The 20,358-nt window shown below is 48.1% G+C and overlaps 1 protein-coding gene across 1 annotated transcript in view; it reads left to right on the top strand.

Annotated features, from left to right (window-relative positions):
• Window positions 1-19,965, top strand: part of ATRNL1 (attractin like 1) — a 453,110-nt gene extending 433,145 nt beyond the window's left edge. Inside the window, exon 29 of the mRNA XM_040438845.1 lies at window positions 18,944-19,965. Coding sequence (XP_040294779.1) covers window positions 18,944-19,068 — 125 coding nt within the window. The 3' untranslated portion in view covers window positions 19,069-19,965. The remainder of the gene's footprint in view (window positions 1-18,943) is intronic.
• The last annotated feature ends 393 nt before the right edge of the window (window positions 19,966-20,358 follow it).

Genomic DNA, 20,358 nt, shown 5'->3' with positions numbered 1-20,358 from the left:
TTCAGCTACTTTAATAGTTACCCATTAAAGGGCTGGCGTCCAGCCTTCTGGCAATAGCTCGCATTGCTTACCTTCCTAATAGACTTTGTATTTCGGTATCTTGCTATTTTCAAAGTACCTTGTTGCTTGTCCTCGTCCTGCTCAAGGCGCTGTGCTTTCACCGTAATTGTGTCCAGTCTAGACAATCGACAAATCTGTCTCCCGTCCTAATAGTTTGTTACAATGTGTCACTCTGGAGTGTAGAACATGAGAGAGATACATCGTAACAAACCCATCAACTGCATATATAGATCTATATCATTACAGGCACTGGATGTAAATAAGCAGAGATATTGAAAATCGTGAAGAAGTACAAAGGGGAAGATTTATTATTACTGTCCCACTATGTGGTGTTCAGTTACTTACATAGTATGGCTCCACCTGGTGTTCAGTTACTTACATAGTATGGCTACACCTGGTGTTCAGTTACTTACATAGTATGGCTCCAGCTGGTATTCAGTTACTTACATAGTATGGCTCCACCTGATGTTCAGTTATTTACATAGTATGGCTCCACCTGGTGTTCAGTTACTTACATAGTATGGCTCCACCTGATGTTCAGTTACTTACATAGTATGGCTTCACCTGGTGTTCAGTTACTGATATTGTATGGCTCCCCCTGGTGTTCAGTTACTTACATAGTATGGCTCCCCCTGGTGTTCAGTTACTTACATAGTATGTCTCCACCTGGTGGTGTTCAGTTACTTACATAGTATGGCTCAACCTGGTGTTTAGATACTGACATTGTATGGCTCCACCTGGTGTTCAGTTACTTACATAGTATGGCTCCCCCTGGTGTTCAGTTACTTACATAGTATGGCTCTACCTGGTGTTCAGTTACTTACATAGTATGGCTTCACCTGGTGTTCAGTTACTGACATTGTATGGCTCCCCCTGGTGTTCAGTTACTTACATGGTATGGCTCCCCCTGGTGTTCAGTTACTTACATAGTATGGCTCCACCTGGTGTTCAGTACTTACATAGTATGGCTCCCCCTGGTGTTCAGTTACTTACATAGAATGGCTCCACCTGGTGTTCAGTTACTTACATAGTATGGCTACACCTGGTGTTCAGTTACTTACATAGTATGGCTCCACCTGGTATTCAGTTACTTACATAGTATGGCTCCACCTGATGTTCAGTTATTTACATAGTATGGCTCCACCTGGTGTTCAGTTACTTACATAGTATGGCTCCACCTGATGTTCAGTTACTTACATAGTATGGCTTCACCTGGTGTTCAGTTACTGATATTGTATGGCTCCCCCTGGTGTTCAGTTACTTACATAGTATGGCTCCCCCTGGTGTTCAGTTACTTACATAGTATGTCTCCACCTGGTGGTGTTCAGTTACTTACATAGTATGGCTCCACCTGGTGTTCAGATACTGACATTGTATGGCTCCACCTGGTGTTCAGTTACTTACATAGTATGGCTCCACCTGGTGTTCAGTTACTTACATAGTATGGCTTCACCTGGTGTTCAGTTACTGACATTGTATGGCTCCCCCTGGTGTTCAGTTACTTACATGGTATGGCTCCCCCTGGTGTTCAGTTACTTACATAGTATGTCTCCACCTGGTGGTGTTCAGTTACTTACATAGTATGTCTCCACCTGGTGGTGTTCAGTTACTTACATAGTATGGCTCCACCTGGTGTTCAGATACTGACATTGTATGGCTCCACCTGGTGTTCAGATACTGACATTGTATGGCTCCACCTGGTGTTCAGTTACTTACATAGTATGGCTTCCCCTGGTGTTCAGTTACTTACATAGTATGGCTCCCCCTGGTGTTCAGTTACTTACATAGTATTGCTCCACCTGGTGTTCAGTTACTTACATAGTATGGCTTCACCTGGTGTTCAGTTACTGACATTGTATGGCTCCCCCTGGTGATCAGGTACTTACATAGTATGGCTCCCCCTGGTGTTCAGCTACTTACATAGTATGGCTCCCCCTGGTGTTCAGGTACTTACATAGTTACCCATTAAAGGGCTGGCGTCCAGCCTTCTGGCAATAGCTCGCATTGCTTACCTTCCTAATAGACTTTGTATTTCGGTATCTTGCTATTTTCAAAGTACCTTGTTGCTTGTCCTCGTCCGGTTGTCGCCCCCCCTATCATAGGTTTTGTCATCGCCCGGTTGTCCCCCCCCCATCATAGGCATTGTCATCGCCCCGTTGTCGCCCCCCTATTATAGGTTTTGTCATCGCCTGGTTGTCGCCCCCCCTATCATAGGTTTTGTCATCGCCCGGTTGTCGCCCCCCCCAGCATAGGCATTGTCATCGCCCCGTTGTCGCCCCCCTATTATAGGTTTTGTTGTCGCCCCCCTCTCATAGGTTTTGTCATCGCCCAGTTGTCGCCCCCCTATCATAGGTTTTGTCATCGCCCGGTTGTCGCCCCCCTATCTTAGGTTTTGTCATCTCCCGGTTGTCGCCCCCCTATCATAGGCATTGTCATCGCCCGGTTGTCGCCCCCCCCAGCATAGGCATTGTCATCGCCCCGTTGTCGCCCCCCTATCATAGGTTTTGTCATCGCCCGGTTGTCGCCCCCCTATCATAGGTTTTGTCATCGCCCGGTTGTCGCCCCCCCATCATAGGTTTTGTCACTGCCCGGTTGTCGCCCCCCTATCATAGGTTTTGTCACCGCCCGGTTGTCGCCCCCTATCATAGGTTTTGTCATCGCCCGGTTGTCGCCCCCCTATCTTAGGTTTTGTCATCGCCCGGTTGTCGCCCCCCTATCTTAGGTTTTGTCACCGCCCGGTTGTCGCCCCCCTATCATAGGTTTTGTCACCGCCCGGTTGTCGCCCCCCTATCATAGGTTTTGTCATCGCCCGGTTGTCGCCCCCCTATCATAGGTTTTGTCACCGCCCGGTTGTCGCCCCCCTATCATAGGTTTTGTCATCGCCCGGTTGTCGCCCCCCTATCATAGGTTTTGTCATCGCCCGGTTGTCGCCCCCCTATCATAGGTTTTGTCGTCGCCCCCCCTATCATAGGCATTGTCATCGCCCGGTTGTCGCCCCCCTATCATAGGTTTTGTCATCGCCCGGTTGTCACCCCCCTATCTTAGGTTTTGTCACCGCCCGGTTGTCGCCCCCCTATCATAGGTTTTGTCACCGCCCGGTTGTCGCCCCCCTATCATAGGTTTTGTCATCGCCCGGTTGTCGCCCCCCTATCATAGGTTTTGTCACCGCCCGGTTGTCGCCCCCCTATCATAGGTTTTGTCATCGCCCGGTTGTCGCCCCCCTATCATAGGTTTTGTCATCGCCCGGTTGTCGCCCCCCTATCATAGGTTTTGTCGTCGCCCCCCCTATCATAGGCATTGTCATCGCCCGGTTGTCGCCCCCCTATCATAGGTTTTGTCATCGCCCGGTTGTCGCCCCCCTATCTTAGGTTTTGTCATCGCCCGGTTGTCGCCCCCCTATCTTAGGTTTTGTCACCGCCCGGTTGTCGCCCCCCTATCATAGGTTTTGTCATCGCCCGGTTGTCGCCCCCCTATCATAGGTTTTGTCACCGCCCGGTTGTCGCCCCCCTATCATAGGTTTTGTCACCGCCCGGTTGTCGCCCCCCTATCATAGGTTTTGTCACCGCCCGGTTGTCGCCCCCCTATCTTAGGTTTTGTCATCGCCCGGTTGTCGCCCCCCTATCATAGGTTTTGTCACCGCCCGGTTGTCGCCCCCCTATCATAGGTTTTGTCATCGCCCGGTTGTCGCCCCCCTATCATAGGTTTTGTCACCGCCCGGTTGTCGCCCCCCTATCATAGGTTTTGTCATCGCCCGGTTGTCGCCCCCCTATCATAGGTTTTGTCACCGCCCGGTTGTCGCCCCCCTATCATAGGTTTTGTCACCGCCCGGTTGTCGCCCCCCTGTCATAGGTTTTGTCACCGCCCGGTTGTCGCCCCCCTATCATAGGTTTTGTCATCGCCCGGTTGTCGCCCCCCTATCTTAGGTTTTGTCACCGCCCGGTTGTCGCCCCCCTATCATAGGTTTTGTCATCGCCCGGTTGTCGCCCCCCTATCTTAGGTTTTGTCACCGCCCGGTTGTCGCCCCCTCTTCCCCCTTCTTGATTGTGCGCTGGCTCGCACTGACCTCCCAGCCGCAGCGGCCGCCGGCGATTATAATGACTCTGTTATAGAACACAAAATAACTTCAAGGAAAACACGTCAGTCATAGGAAGGAGGTGGTCACCGGGGGCCGCGCTCGGCGCACGCTAATATCCGTGTACATGACAAGGCACATGGTAATCTGCAATTACTCCATTAACAGCCTGTTCCCTGCAGCCCGCCGGCTACTGAACCCCTAACATGACTGAAAGTGGGGCCCTCTCTGTGGACTGAGAGCAGGGGCCACACCGCCAGAGCTGCAGCCAGCTACAGGGCCATGTCAGCCTCCATCGTTTGCAAACCCTCAGCCTTGCGAACAGGACAGCATCAGGAGAGAGGGAACGAGTGACCGTTCCATTCATTGACTGCAAGCAGAGATCCTGAAAATGATGAATTAAACTACAAAGTCTGGAACAATGTTGCAAACTTCAGAAGCCGCGATCCGATAGACTGGCTGCAGGATGGCCTTTCCGGATCAGAGCTGGCGGCCATATTGTCACCCAGCTTTCCCCTGATCAGATAGACAGAAGAAACGACTCAAGGACTTACATTTGCCGGGGATTTAGGGAAAAGCTCCGGAAGTTTTGGGATTTTAGCCCTTTCATGCTCAGAAGCTCTACCCTGAGACACTCTGCAGGGTGAGATGTTCTGCAGGGTGAGACGTTAAGGTGAGATGCTGTTAAGGAGGAGACATTAAAGTGAGACCCTCTGCAGGATAAGACACTCTTCCAGATGAGTTGTCCTGCAGGATAAGACACTCTGCCAGACTGCTGTTCTGCAAGGTGAGACGTTCTGCAGGGTGAGACACTCTGCTTGATGAGATGCTCTGCCAGATAGCTGTTCTGCAGGATGAGATGCTCTGCCAGGTAGCTGTTCTGCAGGATGAGACACTCTGCTGGATGAGATGCTCTGCCAGATACTGTAGCTGTACTGCAGGATGAGATGCTGCAGGATGAGACGCTCTGGCAGATAGTTGTTCTGCTGGATGGGATGTTCTGCAGGATGAGATGCTCTGCCAGATAGCTGTTCTGCAGGATGAGACGCTCTGCCAGATACCTGTTCTGCAGAATGAAATGCTCTGCCAGATAGCTGTTCTGCAGGATGAGACGCTCTGCCAGATAGCTGTTCTGCAGGATGAGACGCTCTGCCAGATAGTTGTTCTGCTGGATGAGATGTTCTGCAGGCTGTGATGCTGTGCCAGAAAGCTGTCCTGCAGGATGAGATGCTCTGCCGGATATTTGTTCTGCAGGATGAGACACTCTGCAGGCTGAGACGCTCTGCCAGCTGTTCTGCAGGACAAGATGCTCTGCAGCGTGAGATTCCTCTTCTATGTGATTGGCATCACGACCTTGAGATGTCCTCCTGATCTCGCCGCCATACGCTGCTCCACGCCGTCACGCACTCATTGTCCTGTATTTGGGGTCAGCTGTGACTGTCTCTTCTGCGATTTCACGCCGTCCCTCGTAGCCGCTGCCGTGTCCCATAAAACATGCATGAAATGGCGCCAGGCCCCTCAATTAACCACACTGGCCAATATCTTATTATTGTCGGAGGAGCCCTGGCGGCGTCCCATCATCCTCCATCCCCGCTGCTTCCGTGCAGAATTCCCCACCTGAGCCCTGATTTCACGCTGATGATGAGGATTGTAGTGACGCAGTCACCGAGTAGATAGTGGAAGACCCCTGGATCAGGTCACAGATATCACTGACGCATGAGGTCATTGGGATCTGGGGTCTCAGTGATGTCATCAGTGAGTATATAAGATAAATATCACTTCATCAGTGAGGTCAGGCGAACCTCACACCTCACTTATGGGACAAGCAGCCGTGATCTACCTGACCCCACTTCTCAGTGTGACCAGCGCTGCGCTGGCTCATATTCCTGTGTAGCAGCCATCCTCTTAGGATGCTCCGCCCCTGCGGAGCTAAGAAGGCAGTGTTCTCGCATATACAGGAGCAAGTAGGAGTAGTTGGGATATAAGATCTCCATCTACTGGAGGCTCCGTGCAACTGCACCTCAGTTTATTATATCAAGTTATTGAGATCAGTGATAAGCGGCAGGGGTAATCTTAGAATTCGCGATATTTCGTGAATATTCGTCATATATTCGAGAATTCGTGATCTCCAGTCATTATTTTCTTGATTTGCAAAAATCAGCAATCAGAAAATTCGCAATAACAATTTGCGATCAACACTAATTGAGTTCGGGGACAATAACAACCATCATCCAGCTCCCTGAATACTTAATGCACCTTCTTATGAAACTCTTCCCCTGAGGAGCCCAGTGGGTGGGCTTGTACACTCCTTTGTGGAGTTCAGTGAGTGTAGACTTTTCCCGGCAGAACTCAATGTGTGAGCTTGTAGACTCCTCCCCTGCGGAGCTCAGTGGGTGGGCTTCTAGATCCGTCCCCACGTGAACTAAGTAGGTGAGCTTTAGACTCCTCCCCTGCGGAGCTCAGAGGGTGGGCCTCTAGACCCCCTCCCCACCTGAACTAAGTAGATGAACTTGTAGACTCCTCCCCTGCGGAGCTCAGTGGGTGGGCTTCTAGATCCGTCCCCACCTGAACTAAGTAGGTGAGCTTTAGACTCCTCCCCTGCGGAGCTCAGAGGGTGGGCCTCTAGACCCCCTCCCCACCTGAACTAAGTAGATGAACTTGTAGACTCCTCACCTGCGGAGCTCAGAGGGTGGGCTTCTAGACCCCCTCGCCACCTGAACTAAGTAGGTGAGCTTTAGTCTCCTCCCCTGCGGAGCTCAGAGGGTGGGCTTCTAGACCCCTCCCAACTTGAACTCAGTAGGGGAGCTTGTAGGCTCCTCTCTTGCGGAGCTCATCGGGATTGTAGTAACCTTTCTAGGCCAATCTCTACTTACCATAGGGGCAGATCGTCCCTTAAGTCAGGGGCTTAAAGCTATGTTTGGGCACCATAATAGGGGGCCTAGTTTGAACCATTCTATGGAGCGCCTCTGTCTCTTATTTGAACCATGTTACCAGTGGCATACATAGAGAAGTAAGGGCCCCATAGCAAGGATCAAACCAGCCCCCCCCCCCCCCCCCCACACACACAACAGGAGGGTTTCTGCCTAAACCCTTTTCAATGACCCTTGGGCCATTTTTCCACTGCCTCGTTTGCTAAAAATTGTTCCTTTAGAGGGTGGAGTCCTGACCAAGTTTTCACCCCCAGTAGAAGAGGGGATGATCCCTACTAAGACTGGGCCCCCTCTTGCTCTGGGCCCCATAGCAGTCGCATGGTCTGCCGCTATGGTAGTTACGCCCCTGCATGTTACAGCCTTGTATGCATATAGATTGTGTCATCAGTATCACACATAAAGGGCTAGAGACACTGAGGGGCTGAGAAGAGCTCCCCCTTCTGGAGACGTCATGTTCTAGAAGGACAGCGTGCACTCATATGTAATCCAATGGGAGGAGTAGAAAGAGTAATCTTTTTATTAGGCTCCTCCCCTGCGGAGCTAAGAAGGAGCACTTAACCCTTCTGGAGCCCAGTACGCAGTGCAGATCATGTCATTGTCATACAGGGATCTGTTCATTGCTCCCCCTGCTGGCGCCTCCATGTGTCTGCTGGTCTGTAGACGGACGGTGCGCTCGTATATTTTGCGTTAGGTCTCATCCATTATCGAGTCCCTTCTTGATCCGTCACATAAAAGCTACCTGCATGGGAAATGAGGCTGAGAAGACAAATGCGCACTTTATTTTTTATGCCTTTTGAACGGGTGTAAAGACGTTGTCAGCTCTCCAGATGTTGGCAATAAACTTGTAGAGCGGGGAGCGTGGAGGCGGCTGGGGCGCTCGCCGCGCACATCGCAGAGCTGCGGGCTTCAATAAGTCATTACATGATGGCAGTAATTCGCAGTGTACGCAGGGAGCACGCTCCTTCCCGCCGCCTATGGACATACATGGTGGCGCTGCACACCTTTCTACGATGCGTATAAAACCTCTGATTGCTGCAGTGTCATAAACTTACAATAAGATTTATCATTTATCTTTGGCGCCGCGATTCGTCGTGGAAAATGAGATTCAGAAAGAAGTCAAAAACCGGAAATAAAACCAAGCGTTACCTGGAGCTGCAGGCGGGGGAGGGAGAGACGGGACTGAACGGTTTAAAGGGCCCCTGTCCGGACTCCTGTAATTAAAGTTCTGCAACTTTCTAATAGAATTTGTGTTTCAAGAGCTCTGCTTGCTGTCACTGAATGCAAACATTTACTATTTGCATCCTGCTCACCCAGCTGCACTTTGTTAGGGGTGTAGACAATCCTCTGCCGGCTCCGAACTCAAGTCTCTATCTGGCAAGTTGGTTACAAAGTATCAGATCCAATGTGTCCCAATAGTTACAATAGTAACAAAGCCTCAGCTGTGACAAGCATTAGGTCAGATTAGCTTCTGAATGTAACCTGCAAATATTTCCACTCACTGACAGCAAGCAGGTACCTTGAAAAGGATGAGAACAGATACAAAAGGGACACTTCGTGATACAATGATGAGGCCAGCGCTGGCCCGTTAATATCATCTGGGATCGCAGTCACATCTCATTGGTCACTCATTAAGCCCCTCCCCCGGACGCAGCCAGCCATGATGACGATGGGGGATGTGGGTGGGGAATTTGTCACCCTAGGGACCTCAAACAATGGCGGCTGCTTCCTTTGTTCCCGGCTACAGCTCTATTATTCGTCTGTCCCGCCCCCGCGGAGCCGCTCCTGGGAGGATGTGAATATAGAAGTGTTACTCTAACCGCAGGATGCCTCAGCCAATCAGAGCCTCGCGAGCAGCGGGGCCCATCATCCTCCCAGAATCCTCCAGTCATCAGTCTGTCGATCCATCGTCTGCATCTACAAATGTACAGGAGCCGTCCGGCTCTGCTACATCTGTGGTGTCAACCGACTCCCCATCACCTGCCCTAAAGTACAGTCAATAAAGCCCCAACCCCCACCTCGGGAGCATAGGAGGAAGGAGCGCTAATACAGGATCATATCCTGCAGATTATTACACCACTGACCTCTCTACAGATCTGCAGAACATCGCACCCTCCACCTCCTGACAGATACATAATGATTATATTATCTGCAGATTATTACACCACTGACCTCTCTACAGATCTGCAGAACATCGCTCTGTCCTCTCTGCCTTCTGATACATAGTGATATATCCTGCAGATTATTACACCCCTGACTTCTCTAGAGATCTGCAGATCATTGCTCCCTCCACCTCCTGACAGATACATAGTGATATATTCTGAAGATTATTATACCTCTGATCTCTGTAGAGATCTGCAGAACATCACTCTGTCCTCTATACCTCCTGACAGATACATAATGATATATCCTGCAGATTATTACACCACTGACCTCTTTACAGATCTGCAGAACATCACTCTATCCTCTCTACCTCCTGACAGATCATTACACCTCTAATCTCTCTATAGATCTGCAGAACATCGCTCTGTCTTCTCTACCTCCTGACAGATACATAGTGATATATCCTGCAGTGTATTACACCACTGACCTCTATAGAGATCTGCAGAACATCGCTCTGTCTTTGTCTCCTGAAAGATACACAGTGATATATCCTGCAGATTATTACACCTCTGACCTCTAGAGCTCTGCAGAACATCGCTGTGTCCTCTCTACCTCCTGATAGTGATATATCCTGCAGATTATTACACCTCTGACCTCTAGAGCTCTGCAGAACATCGCTCTGTCCTCTCTACCTCCTGATAGTGATATATCCTGCAGATTATTACACCTCTGTGGTAACATACATTTCCCAGAATACATTGCACGCTGCGGACAGACAGTGAACCAGTAGTTGGCGGTGGAGAGACATCAGGTTCTGCTCACAGGATACCTGATAAGTTGTAATTGCAGCTTTGGTTGTGACTAGAGTAGAAGACAGCATGCAGCTGAAGAGAGATGTTAACGTGTCCACTGCGGTCAGTGTGGAGGTGGACACAAGCCGCAGGAGATGGGGGAGGGGGGGTCGTCCTATGGGATTAGCTTTTGGTTTGTATTTTGCGCGATCAACACAGAAAATTACAGGTGATGGCGGCCGGCGCACTAACAGCTTTCCAGCGCAGATTCCTGTAATTATACTTCAATTAACCTTTACCGGCTAGTCATCGCCGCATACTTTCTCCAGGTTTCTATAGCAACCAAAGCGTAAAAACGTGCGGTGACCCCGTGCGGCGAGGCCATTGTTGTTGTGACATCTGCGCGGGGCGGGTAATGAACTTTACATTGTAGCGGTTTATTATTGCTGGCATACTGGCGCAGTTCGTGTTTTACCAGTTTGCGCCGGGCACGGTCTGGATGCGTCGCCTCCGGTTTCCGCTTCTCAGCGTCGGGTCTTGTGAGATGAGATCAGAGATTCTAGAAGATGAACAGAGAAGCTCCTTGTTCTGCTCAGAAATGAATGGAGTTCAGTATGTGACCCCCCCCCCCCCCCCCCCCCCCCCCAGAGATCAAGAAGAAAGGAGAGGAGATGTGTCAGAGGGGAACATTATAATACAGTATTATCTCCAGAGCTGCGCTCTGTTGGTTGCTATTAGAAACAGTCAGCGGACTTGTAGTCAGAGACCTCCAAACAGCTTCACTGACGGACTGTAATGTAGCGGAGCAGATTACTGTACACAGTGACTGCACCAGCAGAATAGTGAGTGCAGCTCTGGAGGATAATACAGGATGTAACTCAGGATCAGTACAGGATCAGTAATGTATGTACACAGTGACTGCACCAGCAGAATAGTGAGTGCAGCTCTGGAGTATAATACAGGATGTAACTCAGGATCAGTACAGGATAAGTAATGTATGTACACAGTGACTGCACCAGCAGAATAGTGAGTGCAGCTCTGGAGTATAATACAGGATGTAACTCAGGATCAGTACAGGATAAGTAATGTATGTACACAGTGACTGCACCAGCAGAATAGTGAGTGCAGCTCTGGAGTATAATACAGGATGTATCTCAGGATCAGTACAGGATAAGTAATGTATGTACACAGTGACTGCACCAGCAGAATAGTGAGTGCAGCTCTGGGGTATAATACAGGATGTAACTCAGGATCAGTACAGGATAAGTAATGTATGTACACAGTGACTGCACCAGCAGAATAGTGAGTGCAGCTCTGGAGTATAATACAGGATGTAACTCGGGATCAGTACAGGATAAGTAATGTATGTACACAGTGACTGCATCAGCAGAATAGTGAGTGCAGCTCTGGAGTATAATACAGGATGTAACTCAGGATCAGTACAGGATAAGTAATGTATGTACACAGTGACTGCACCAGCAGAATAGTGAGTGCAGCTCTGGAGTATAATACAGGATGTAACTGAGGATCAGTACAGGATAAGTAATGTATGTACACAGTGACTCCACCAGCAGAATAGTGAGTGCAGCTCTGGAGTATAATACAGGATGTAACTCAGGATCAGTACAGAATAAGTAATGTATGTACACAATGACTGCACCAGCAGAATAGTGAGTGCAGCTCTGGAGTATAATACAGGATGTAACTCAGGATCAGTACAGGATAAGTAATGTATGTACACAGTGACTGCACCAGCAGAATAGTGAGTGCAGCTCTGGAGTATAATACAGGATGTAACTCAGGATCAGTACAGGATCAGTAATGTATGTACACAGTGACTGCACCAGCAGAATAGTGAGTGCTGCTCTGGAGTATAATACAGGATGTAACTCAGGATCAGTACAGGATAAGTAATGTATGTACACAGTGACTGCACCAGCAGAATAGTGAGTGCAGCTCTGGAGTATAATACAGGATGTAACTCAGGATCAGTACAGGATAAGTAATGTATGTACACAGTGACTGCACCAGCAGAATAGTGAGTGCAGCTCTGGAGTATAATACAGGATGTAACTCAGGATCAGTAATGTATGTACACAGTGACTGCACCAGCAGAATAGTGAGTGCAGCTCTGGAGTATAATACAGGATGTAACTCAGGATCAGTACAGGATAAGTAATGTATGTACACAGTGACTGCACCAGCAGAATAGTGAGTGCAGCTCTGGAGTATAATACAGGATGTAACTCGGGATCAGTACAGGATAAGTAATGTATGTACACAGTGACTGCATCAGCAGAATAGTGAGTGCAGCTTTGGAGTATAATACAGGATGTAACTCAGGATCAGTACAGGATAAGTAATGTATGTACACAGTGACTGCACCAGCAGAATAGTGAGTGCAGCTCTGGAGTATAATACAGGATGTAACTGAGGATCAGTACAGGATAAGTAATGTATGTACACAGTGACTCCACCAGCAGAATAGTGAGTGCAGCTCTGGAGTATAATACAGGATGTAACTCAGGATCAGTACAGAATAAGTAATGTATGTACACAATGACTGCACCAGCAGAATAGTGAGTGCAGCTCTGGAGTATAATACAGGATGTAACTCAGGATCAGTACAGGATAAGTAATGTATGTACACAGTGACTGCACCAGCAGAATAGTGAGTGCAGCTCTGGAGTATAATACAGGATGTAACTCAGGATCAGTACAGGATCAGTAATGTATGTACACAGTGACTGCACCAGCAGAATAGTAAGTGCTGCTCTGGAGTATAATACAGGATGTAACTCAGGATCAGTAATGTATGTACACAGTGACTGCACCAGCAGAATAGTGAGTGCAGCTCTGGAGTATAATACAGGATGTAACTCAGGATCAGTACAGGATAAGTAATGTATGTACACAGTGACTGCACCAGCAGAATAGTGAGTGCAGCTCTGGAGTATAATACAGGATATAACTCAGGATCAGTACAGGATAAGTAATGTATGTACACAGTGACTGCACCAGCAGAATAGTGAGTGCAGCTCTGGAGTATAATACAGGATGTAACTCAGGATCAGTACAGGATAAGTAATGTATGTACACAGTGACTGCACCAGCAGAATAGTGAGTGCAGCTCTGGAGTATAATACAGGATGTAACTCGGGATCAGTACAGGATAAGTAATGTATGTACACAGTGACTGCATCAGCAGAATAGTGAGTGCAGCTCTGGAGTATAATACAGGATGTAACTCAGGATCAGTACAGGATAAGTAATGTATGTACACAGTGACTGTACCAGCAGAATAGTGAGTGCAGCTCTGGAGTATAATACAGGATGTAACTGAGGATCAGTACAGGATAAGTAATGTATGTACACAGTGACTCCACCAGCAGAATAGTGAGTGCAGCTCTGGAGTATAATACAGGATGTAACTCAGGATCAGTACAGAATAAGTAATGTATGTACACAATGACTGCACCAGCAGAATAGTGAGTGCAGCTCTGGAGTATAATACAGGATGTAACTCAGGATCAGTACAGGATAAGTAATGTATGTACACAGTGACTGCACCATCAGAATAGTGAGTGCAGCTCTGGAGTATAATACAGGATGTAACTCAGGATCAGTACAGGATCAGTAATGTATGTACACAGTGACTGCACCAGCAGAATAGTGAGTGCTGCTCTGGAGTATAATACAGGATGTAACTCAGGATCAGTACAGGATAAGTAATGTATGTACACAATGACTGCACCAGCAGAATAGTGAGTGCTGCTCTGGAGTATAATACAGGATGTAACTCAGGATCAGTACAGGATAAGTAATGTATGTACACAATGACTGCACCAGCAGAATAGTGAGTGCAGCTCTGAAGTATAATACAGGATGTAACTCAGCACAGGGAGTGTATTCCTGATTGAGCCCATATCACGGTTACAGGCACAATAATGTTGTTGAAATTTCTCCTTGAATAAGACAGAAGCCTCAGAGCTGGCGCTCACGGTATTGAGCAGGTGGCATCGCTGCTGAACTAATGCATTTTATGCCCATATAATGTAATTCTCTGTTCTACTGCAGTGATACGAGCAAGATGTTTATAATTGAGATCTGCAGACCATCAGAAGAACTACAGATACCAGCATCAATATAAAGGACTGTAAATACAATGCATTGTGCGGTGGAACACGGCGGCCAGTAATTATAACAACCCACAGGTTATATCAGCGCTGGAGCGTTATAAGTGGAGCGGCTGATATCAGTCAGTTGTGATCGGGGGCAGGGAGCTTTCATGGCTGATAACAGGGAGTAATAGTCTAAATTTCCGCCATATCAGTCTTGTCCGCAAATCGCAGATCTGCTAAATACGGATGCATTCCGCATGCCACACGTATTTTATTTGCGGAGCACGGTTTTCAGTGGCTCCGGTATTTGCATTTTGCGGACATGATCTTCTCTTTTTGCTGGTCAGACACATGGATGATCCGTTCTGCAAAAAGATAGAACATGTCCTGCACGCCGCCGCAAAAAAGAAAGGGTCGTGTGCATGGGTCCGTAATTGTACGATTAAGGAGTTAGCGCTTGAGTCACCGCTGAAATCGTTCATTTTCCATTAATGGTCAAAGCAGCAAACGATGAGGAAAAAAGCGGAGGGATCGGTGATTTCGCGCGGCGTGAAGGTGTCGTCCGTCACCAGGTTTACAAAATGAGGAAACTGCTGCAAAAATGGCGATATTCTACTCTATTTACACTGCAGGGAGACCCCTCCCCCTTTACCGTCGCCCGGGGACCCCTGATTGTCACTATTGGAGTGCTCATGTGGACTCCACTGACAGAATTGTGAGTGCAGCTCCGGAGTCCTTGCCTCTGACTGTAGTATGTACAAACTGGGGGCCGCGTCCGGGGGGCTCTGATTTCATGCGTCACTCTGGAGGTCTCTGCTTCACGGATGACGGATGAGCGTCGCTCTGGGGGCTTCTGCCAGTTTGAGATTTTAATCCTATTTTTAGTTTTTTTCCGCCTACGGTGCGGTCTGTTTGGTGAGGGGACGCCGTGGCGGTTGCGACTTCATGCGGCTTTTCATTTCCAGCTTTAATGATGAGAGAAATTGCTTTGTGCCTCATAAACGGACGGCGAGTCCTCTCTGGGCGCAGCGTCATGTGATCGCGCCTCGCGGCCCGAAGAGGCCAATTAATCAATGGCAATTTTATCATCTCCTTCTCCTTAATTAGTCGCGGGTATTGTGGGACTTGGGAGATCGCGTTACATGTGGGGCTAGGAGCACATTTCCAGCGCATGTGAAATCGGAGCCTCCCCTGACGCAAGAGCGAAACTCATCATCTAGAAAACGTGTCTGAGCCCCAGATGGCGGCGACGTCTCGCGCCTCCCGCCTCAAGGGAGTGGTGTCTGCGTGGACACCATACTGGTCACCCAGCTTTCCCAGAGCACTGTAGCGCTGCACCCCTCCCCCGTGCCCGCCGTCAGTTGGCGTCTGTCAGTGTTCCGCTATCTCTCCGCTCGGCCACACAAATTATAAAAGAAATGGATTTCTGACCTGGATGCTGCATTTGTCACTTTTCCATCAGACGCAGTGACGGGTGATTAGGGGCCGCCGCTCGCCTCCTGCCGCCGCTCCTCGAGGCTCATGTATCAACAGAAAACGCACATTTATAATAATAATACATCTGCCATATTGATCGACAGATTGCGCCATTTTTCTTTCTCTTGATTATATTTCTTTCATCATCGACGTAATAACTGGTATCGTTTATGTCACCTGACCTGCCGCGCCCGTCCGTACGCCATTCCTCCGGTATAATATTCCCTCATAGCCGCAATTCATAAGATGTTGCAACGAATATAAATGCATCAAATAATTATATTTGTATCCGCCCCCCCCCACACACGTGTTTATGGCGTTTTTCCAGGTCCGGTCTTTACTCACCGCAGAAGCCCTTCCCATTTCTAGGTCTGTATTGCGCCCTATAGATACCACTGGGTCGCTGTGTACAGGGTGAGGGCATCTCCGATAGTGGTGCCCCAGATCTCCACCGCGTCTCCATATCTATAGATGGGTCACATTATACGTGGACATCAATGTCATCTACCTGCATCATGTACGCAGCGCGCCCTGCAGACAACGAGCAAAACTGCTAAATCTACCTCTTGTCCTGGGCTGTTACCTACACTGATACAGTGAGACAAACCAGCAGCTGTGCAGGCAAGACTAGGACAGGGCAGGTTTTCAGCTGCTGAATATAAAATAAGCAGTGATTTTTGAAAATTCTGAGGTATTGTAATATCAATTTACATAATGTATTATACTCCAGAGCTGCACTCACTATTCTGCTCGTGCAGTCACTGTGTACATACATTACTTATCCTGTACTGATCCTGAGTTACATCCTGTATTATACTCCAGAGCTGCACTCACTATTCTGCTGGTGCAGTCACTGTGTACATACTTTACTTATCCTGTACTGATCCTGAGTTACATCCTGTATTATACTCCAGAGCTGCACTCACTATTCTGCTGGTGCAGTCACTGTGTACATACATTACTTATCCTGTACTGATCCTGAGTTACATCCTCTATTATACTCCAGAGCTGCACTCACTATTCTGCTGGTGCAGTCACTGTGTACATACATTACTTATTCTGTACTGATCCTGAGTTACATCCTCTATTATACTCCAGAGCTGCACTCACTATTCTGCTGGTGCAGTCACTGTGTACATACATTACTGATCCTGTACTGATCCTGAGTTACATCCTGTATTATACTCCAGAGCTGCACTCACTATTCTGCTGGTGCAGTCACTGTGTACATACATTACTTATCCTGTACTGATCCTGAGTTGCATCCTCTATTATACTCCAGAGCTGCACTCACTATTCTGCTGGTGCAGTCACTGTGTACATACATTACTTATCCTGTACTGATCCTGAGTTACATCCTGTATTATAATCCAGAGCTGCACTCACTATTCTGCTGGTGGAGTCACTGTGTACATACATTACTTATTCTATACTGATCCTGAGTTACATCCTGTATTATACTCCAGAGCTGCACTCACTATTCTGCTGGTGGAGTCACTGTGTACATACATTACTTGTCCTGTACTGATCCTGAGTTACATCCTGTATTATACCCCAGAGCTGCACTCACTATTCTGCTGGTGCAGTCACTGTGTACATGCATTACTTATCCTGTACTGATCCTGAGTTACATCCTGTATTATACTCCAGAGCTGCACTCACTATTCTGCTGGTACAGTCACTGTGTACATACATTACTTATCCTGTACTGATCCTGAGTTACATCCTGTATTATACTCCAGAGCTGCACTCACTATTCTGCTGGTGCAGTCACTGTGTACATACATTACTTACCCTGTACTGATCCTGAGTTCCATCCTGTATTATACTCCAGAGCTGCACTCACTATTCTGCTGGTGCAGTCACTGTGTACATACATTACTTATCCTGTACTGATCCTGAGTTATATCCTGTACTATACTCCAGAGCTTCACTCACTATTCTGCTGGTGCAGTCACTGTGTACATACATTACTTATCCTGTACTGATCCTGAGTTACATCCTGTATTATAATCCAGAGCTGCACTCACTATTCTGCTGGTGCAGTCACTGTGTACATACATTACTTATCCTGTACTGATCCTGAGTTACATCCTGTATTATACTCCAGAGCTGCACTCACTATTCTGCTGGTGGAGTCACTGTGTACATACATTACTTGTCCTGTACTGATCCTGAGTTACATCCTGTATTATACCCCAGAGCTGCACTCACTATTCTGCTGGTGCAGTCACTGTGTACATGCATTACTTATCCTGTACTGATCCTGAGTTACATCCTGTATTATACTCCAGAGCTGCACTCACTATTCTGCTGGTACAGTCACTGTGTACATACATTACTTATCCTGTACTGATCCTGAGTTACATCCTGTATTATACTCCAGAGCTGCACTCTCTATTCTGCTGGTGCAGTCACTGTGTACATACATTACTTATCCTGTACTGATCCTGAGTTACATCCTGTATTATACTCCAGAGCTGCACTCACTATTCTGCTGGTGGAGTCACTGTGTACATACATTACTTATCCTGTACTGATTCTGAGTTACACCCTGTATTATACTCCAGAGCTGCACTCACTATTCTGCTGGTGCAGTCACTGTGTACATACATTACTTATCCTGTACTGATCCTGAGTTACAATCTGTATTATACTCCAGAGCTGCACTCACTATTCTGCTGGTGCAGTCACTGTGTACATACATTACTTATCCTGTACTGATCCTGAGTTACATCCTGTATTATACTCCAGAGCTGCACTCACTATTCTGCTGGTGGAGTCACTGTGTACATACATTACTTATCCTGTACTGATCCTGAGTTACAATCTGTATTATACTCCAGAGCTGCACTCACTATTCTGCTGGTGCAGTCACTGTGTACATACATTACTTATCCTGTACTGATCCTGAATTACATCCTGTATTATACTCCAGAGCTGCACTCCCTATTCTGCTGGTGCAGTCACTGTGTACATACATTACTTATCCTGTACTGATCCTGAGTTACATCATGTATTATACTCCAGAGCTGCACTCACTATTCTGCTGGTGCAATCACTGTGTACATACATTACTTATCCTGTACTGATCCTGAGTTACATCCTGTATTATACTCCAGAGCTGCACTCACTATTCTGCTGGTGCAGTCACTGTGTACATACATTACTTATCCTGTACTGATCCTGAATTACATCCTGTATTATACTCCAGAGCTGCACTCCCTATTCTGCTGGTGCAGTCACTGTGTACATACATTACATTAGTTATACAGAATGCACTCAGGTAAGCTGACATTGCACCAGCAGGGGATGCTGGGAGATTTCAGCTCTGCAGCATGTAGAGGACGGGTTCTCTTGCTCCTTGTCACCTCCTTTCTCCTCTCTTTCCAGGTCTCGTCATCGCCAGCGCCCTCATCGACATATCGCAGCAGAAATCCTTCGACTGCAAAGACAAAAGCTCATGTGTTCGGAACCGGAAGCCGCATCCTCCGACCAGACAAGGAACTTGTGTCTGAACCTTGTTGGAGCTGGAGGGTTGTGACAATGTATCGTTTTTGTTTTTCTTTTTTGAAAAATCTTTTGTAACAAATCTGTAATGGCTTCCAGCGAGAGACGAAATCCACTCAGCAATGCGGATCCGCCGGAAGTCCGCAGGCGACCGTTGGCGTCCCAGAGCCGTGGAGGATGGAGAACGACTGCATGAAAAGTCTTACGGACTGGTGAAAAAAGGAGCAGGGGCGGAGTAGCGCCATCCAGGCGTCTGTGCATCTACCAGAAAGAATTAAAGAGACAGTGTCGCTATTAGACCTGCGTGTAAATACCATGTGGAGTTTGGGGCCACGGGGCGTGGATTCTGGGTTTGCAGCATGTCCGTAACCAGTAAGGGATTCGGGGCGAACACAAATTATTGTAAAAGGGACACAATCCACGCACCAAACGTATTTAATATTGTAGACGACGGAGGAGGAAGAAGAGGGAATCGCCACTCGACCCGGGACGGGTTTTTAAATATATTTTTTACGTTTTTTATATTTTCGTTTTCCTCGGGTCAGTGCAATAAACAGCAGCGATCAGTAATCCGGGAGACGACCTCGGCAGGACGCCGCCTGGCACATAGCTCCGTGTCCCAGGAAGCAGCGTGACGCAGCTTTGTGTGTGTACAGAGGGTCATGGCGGAGCAGGTGTGCAGCCGCTGTTTGTACATGCCCGGGTTGTGAGGGTCGTGGGCCTGTTCTGTACCCCGGGGGGCGCTCTTTTTCTCTGTGTCGGGGATGCATGCCGCGCTGGTCTTCTATTTCTTCTTTTGTACCTGCTCTGAACATGTACAATATTTAATGTATAGGACGCAATGTACAGTTTATAGCAGCAGGCAGGACACGCCGCCAGAGACCGCCAATAAAACATCTTCCTCAGCGGATGTCCGCGTCAGTGATCAGAGGAAAGAGGGTGTCAGTGCCCTGAGAAAAGAGGGTGTCAGTGCCCTGAGAAGAGAGTGTCAGCGACCACAGAAAAGAGGGTGTGAGCGACCAGAGAAAAGAGGGTGTCAGTGCCCTGAGAAGAGGGTGTGAGGGACCACATAAAAGAGGGTGTCAGCGACCACAGAAAAGAGGGTGTGAGGGACCAGAGAAAAGAGGGTGTCAGTGCCCTGAGAAAAGAGGGTGTCAGTGCCCTGAGAAGAGAGTGTCAGCGACCACAGAAAAGAGGGTGTGAGCGACCAGAGAAAAGAGGGTGTCAGTGCCCTGAGAAAAGAGGGTGTCAGTGCCCTGAGAAGAGGGTGTGAGGGACCACAGAAAAGAGGGTGTGAG

This window comes from Bufo bufo, chromosome 6, assembly GCF_905171765.1.
Source record: "Bufo bufo chromosome 6, aBufBuf1.1, whole genome shotgun sequence".
Lineage (NCBI taxonomy): Eukaryota > Metazoa > Chordata > Amphibia > Anura > Bufonidae > Bufo > Bufo bufo.
This window is presented reverse-complemented; position numbering and strand designations above follow the sequence as displayed.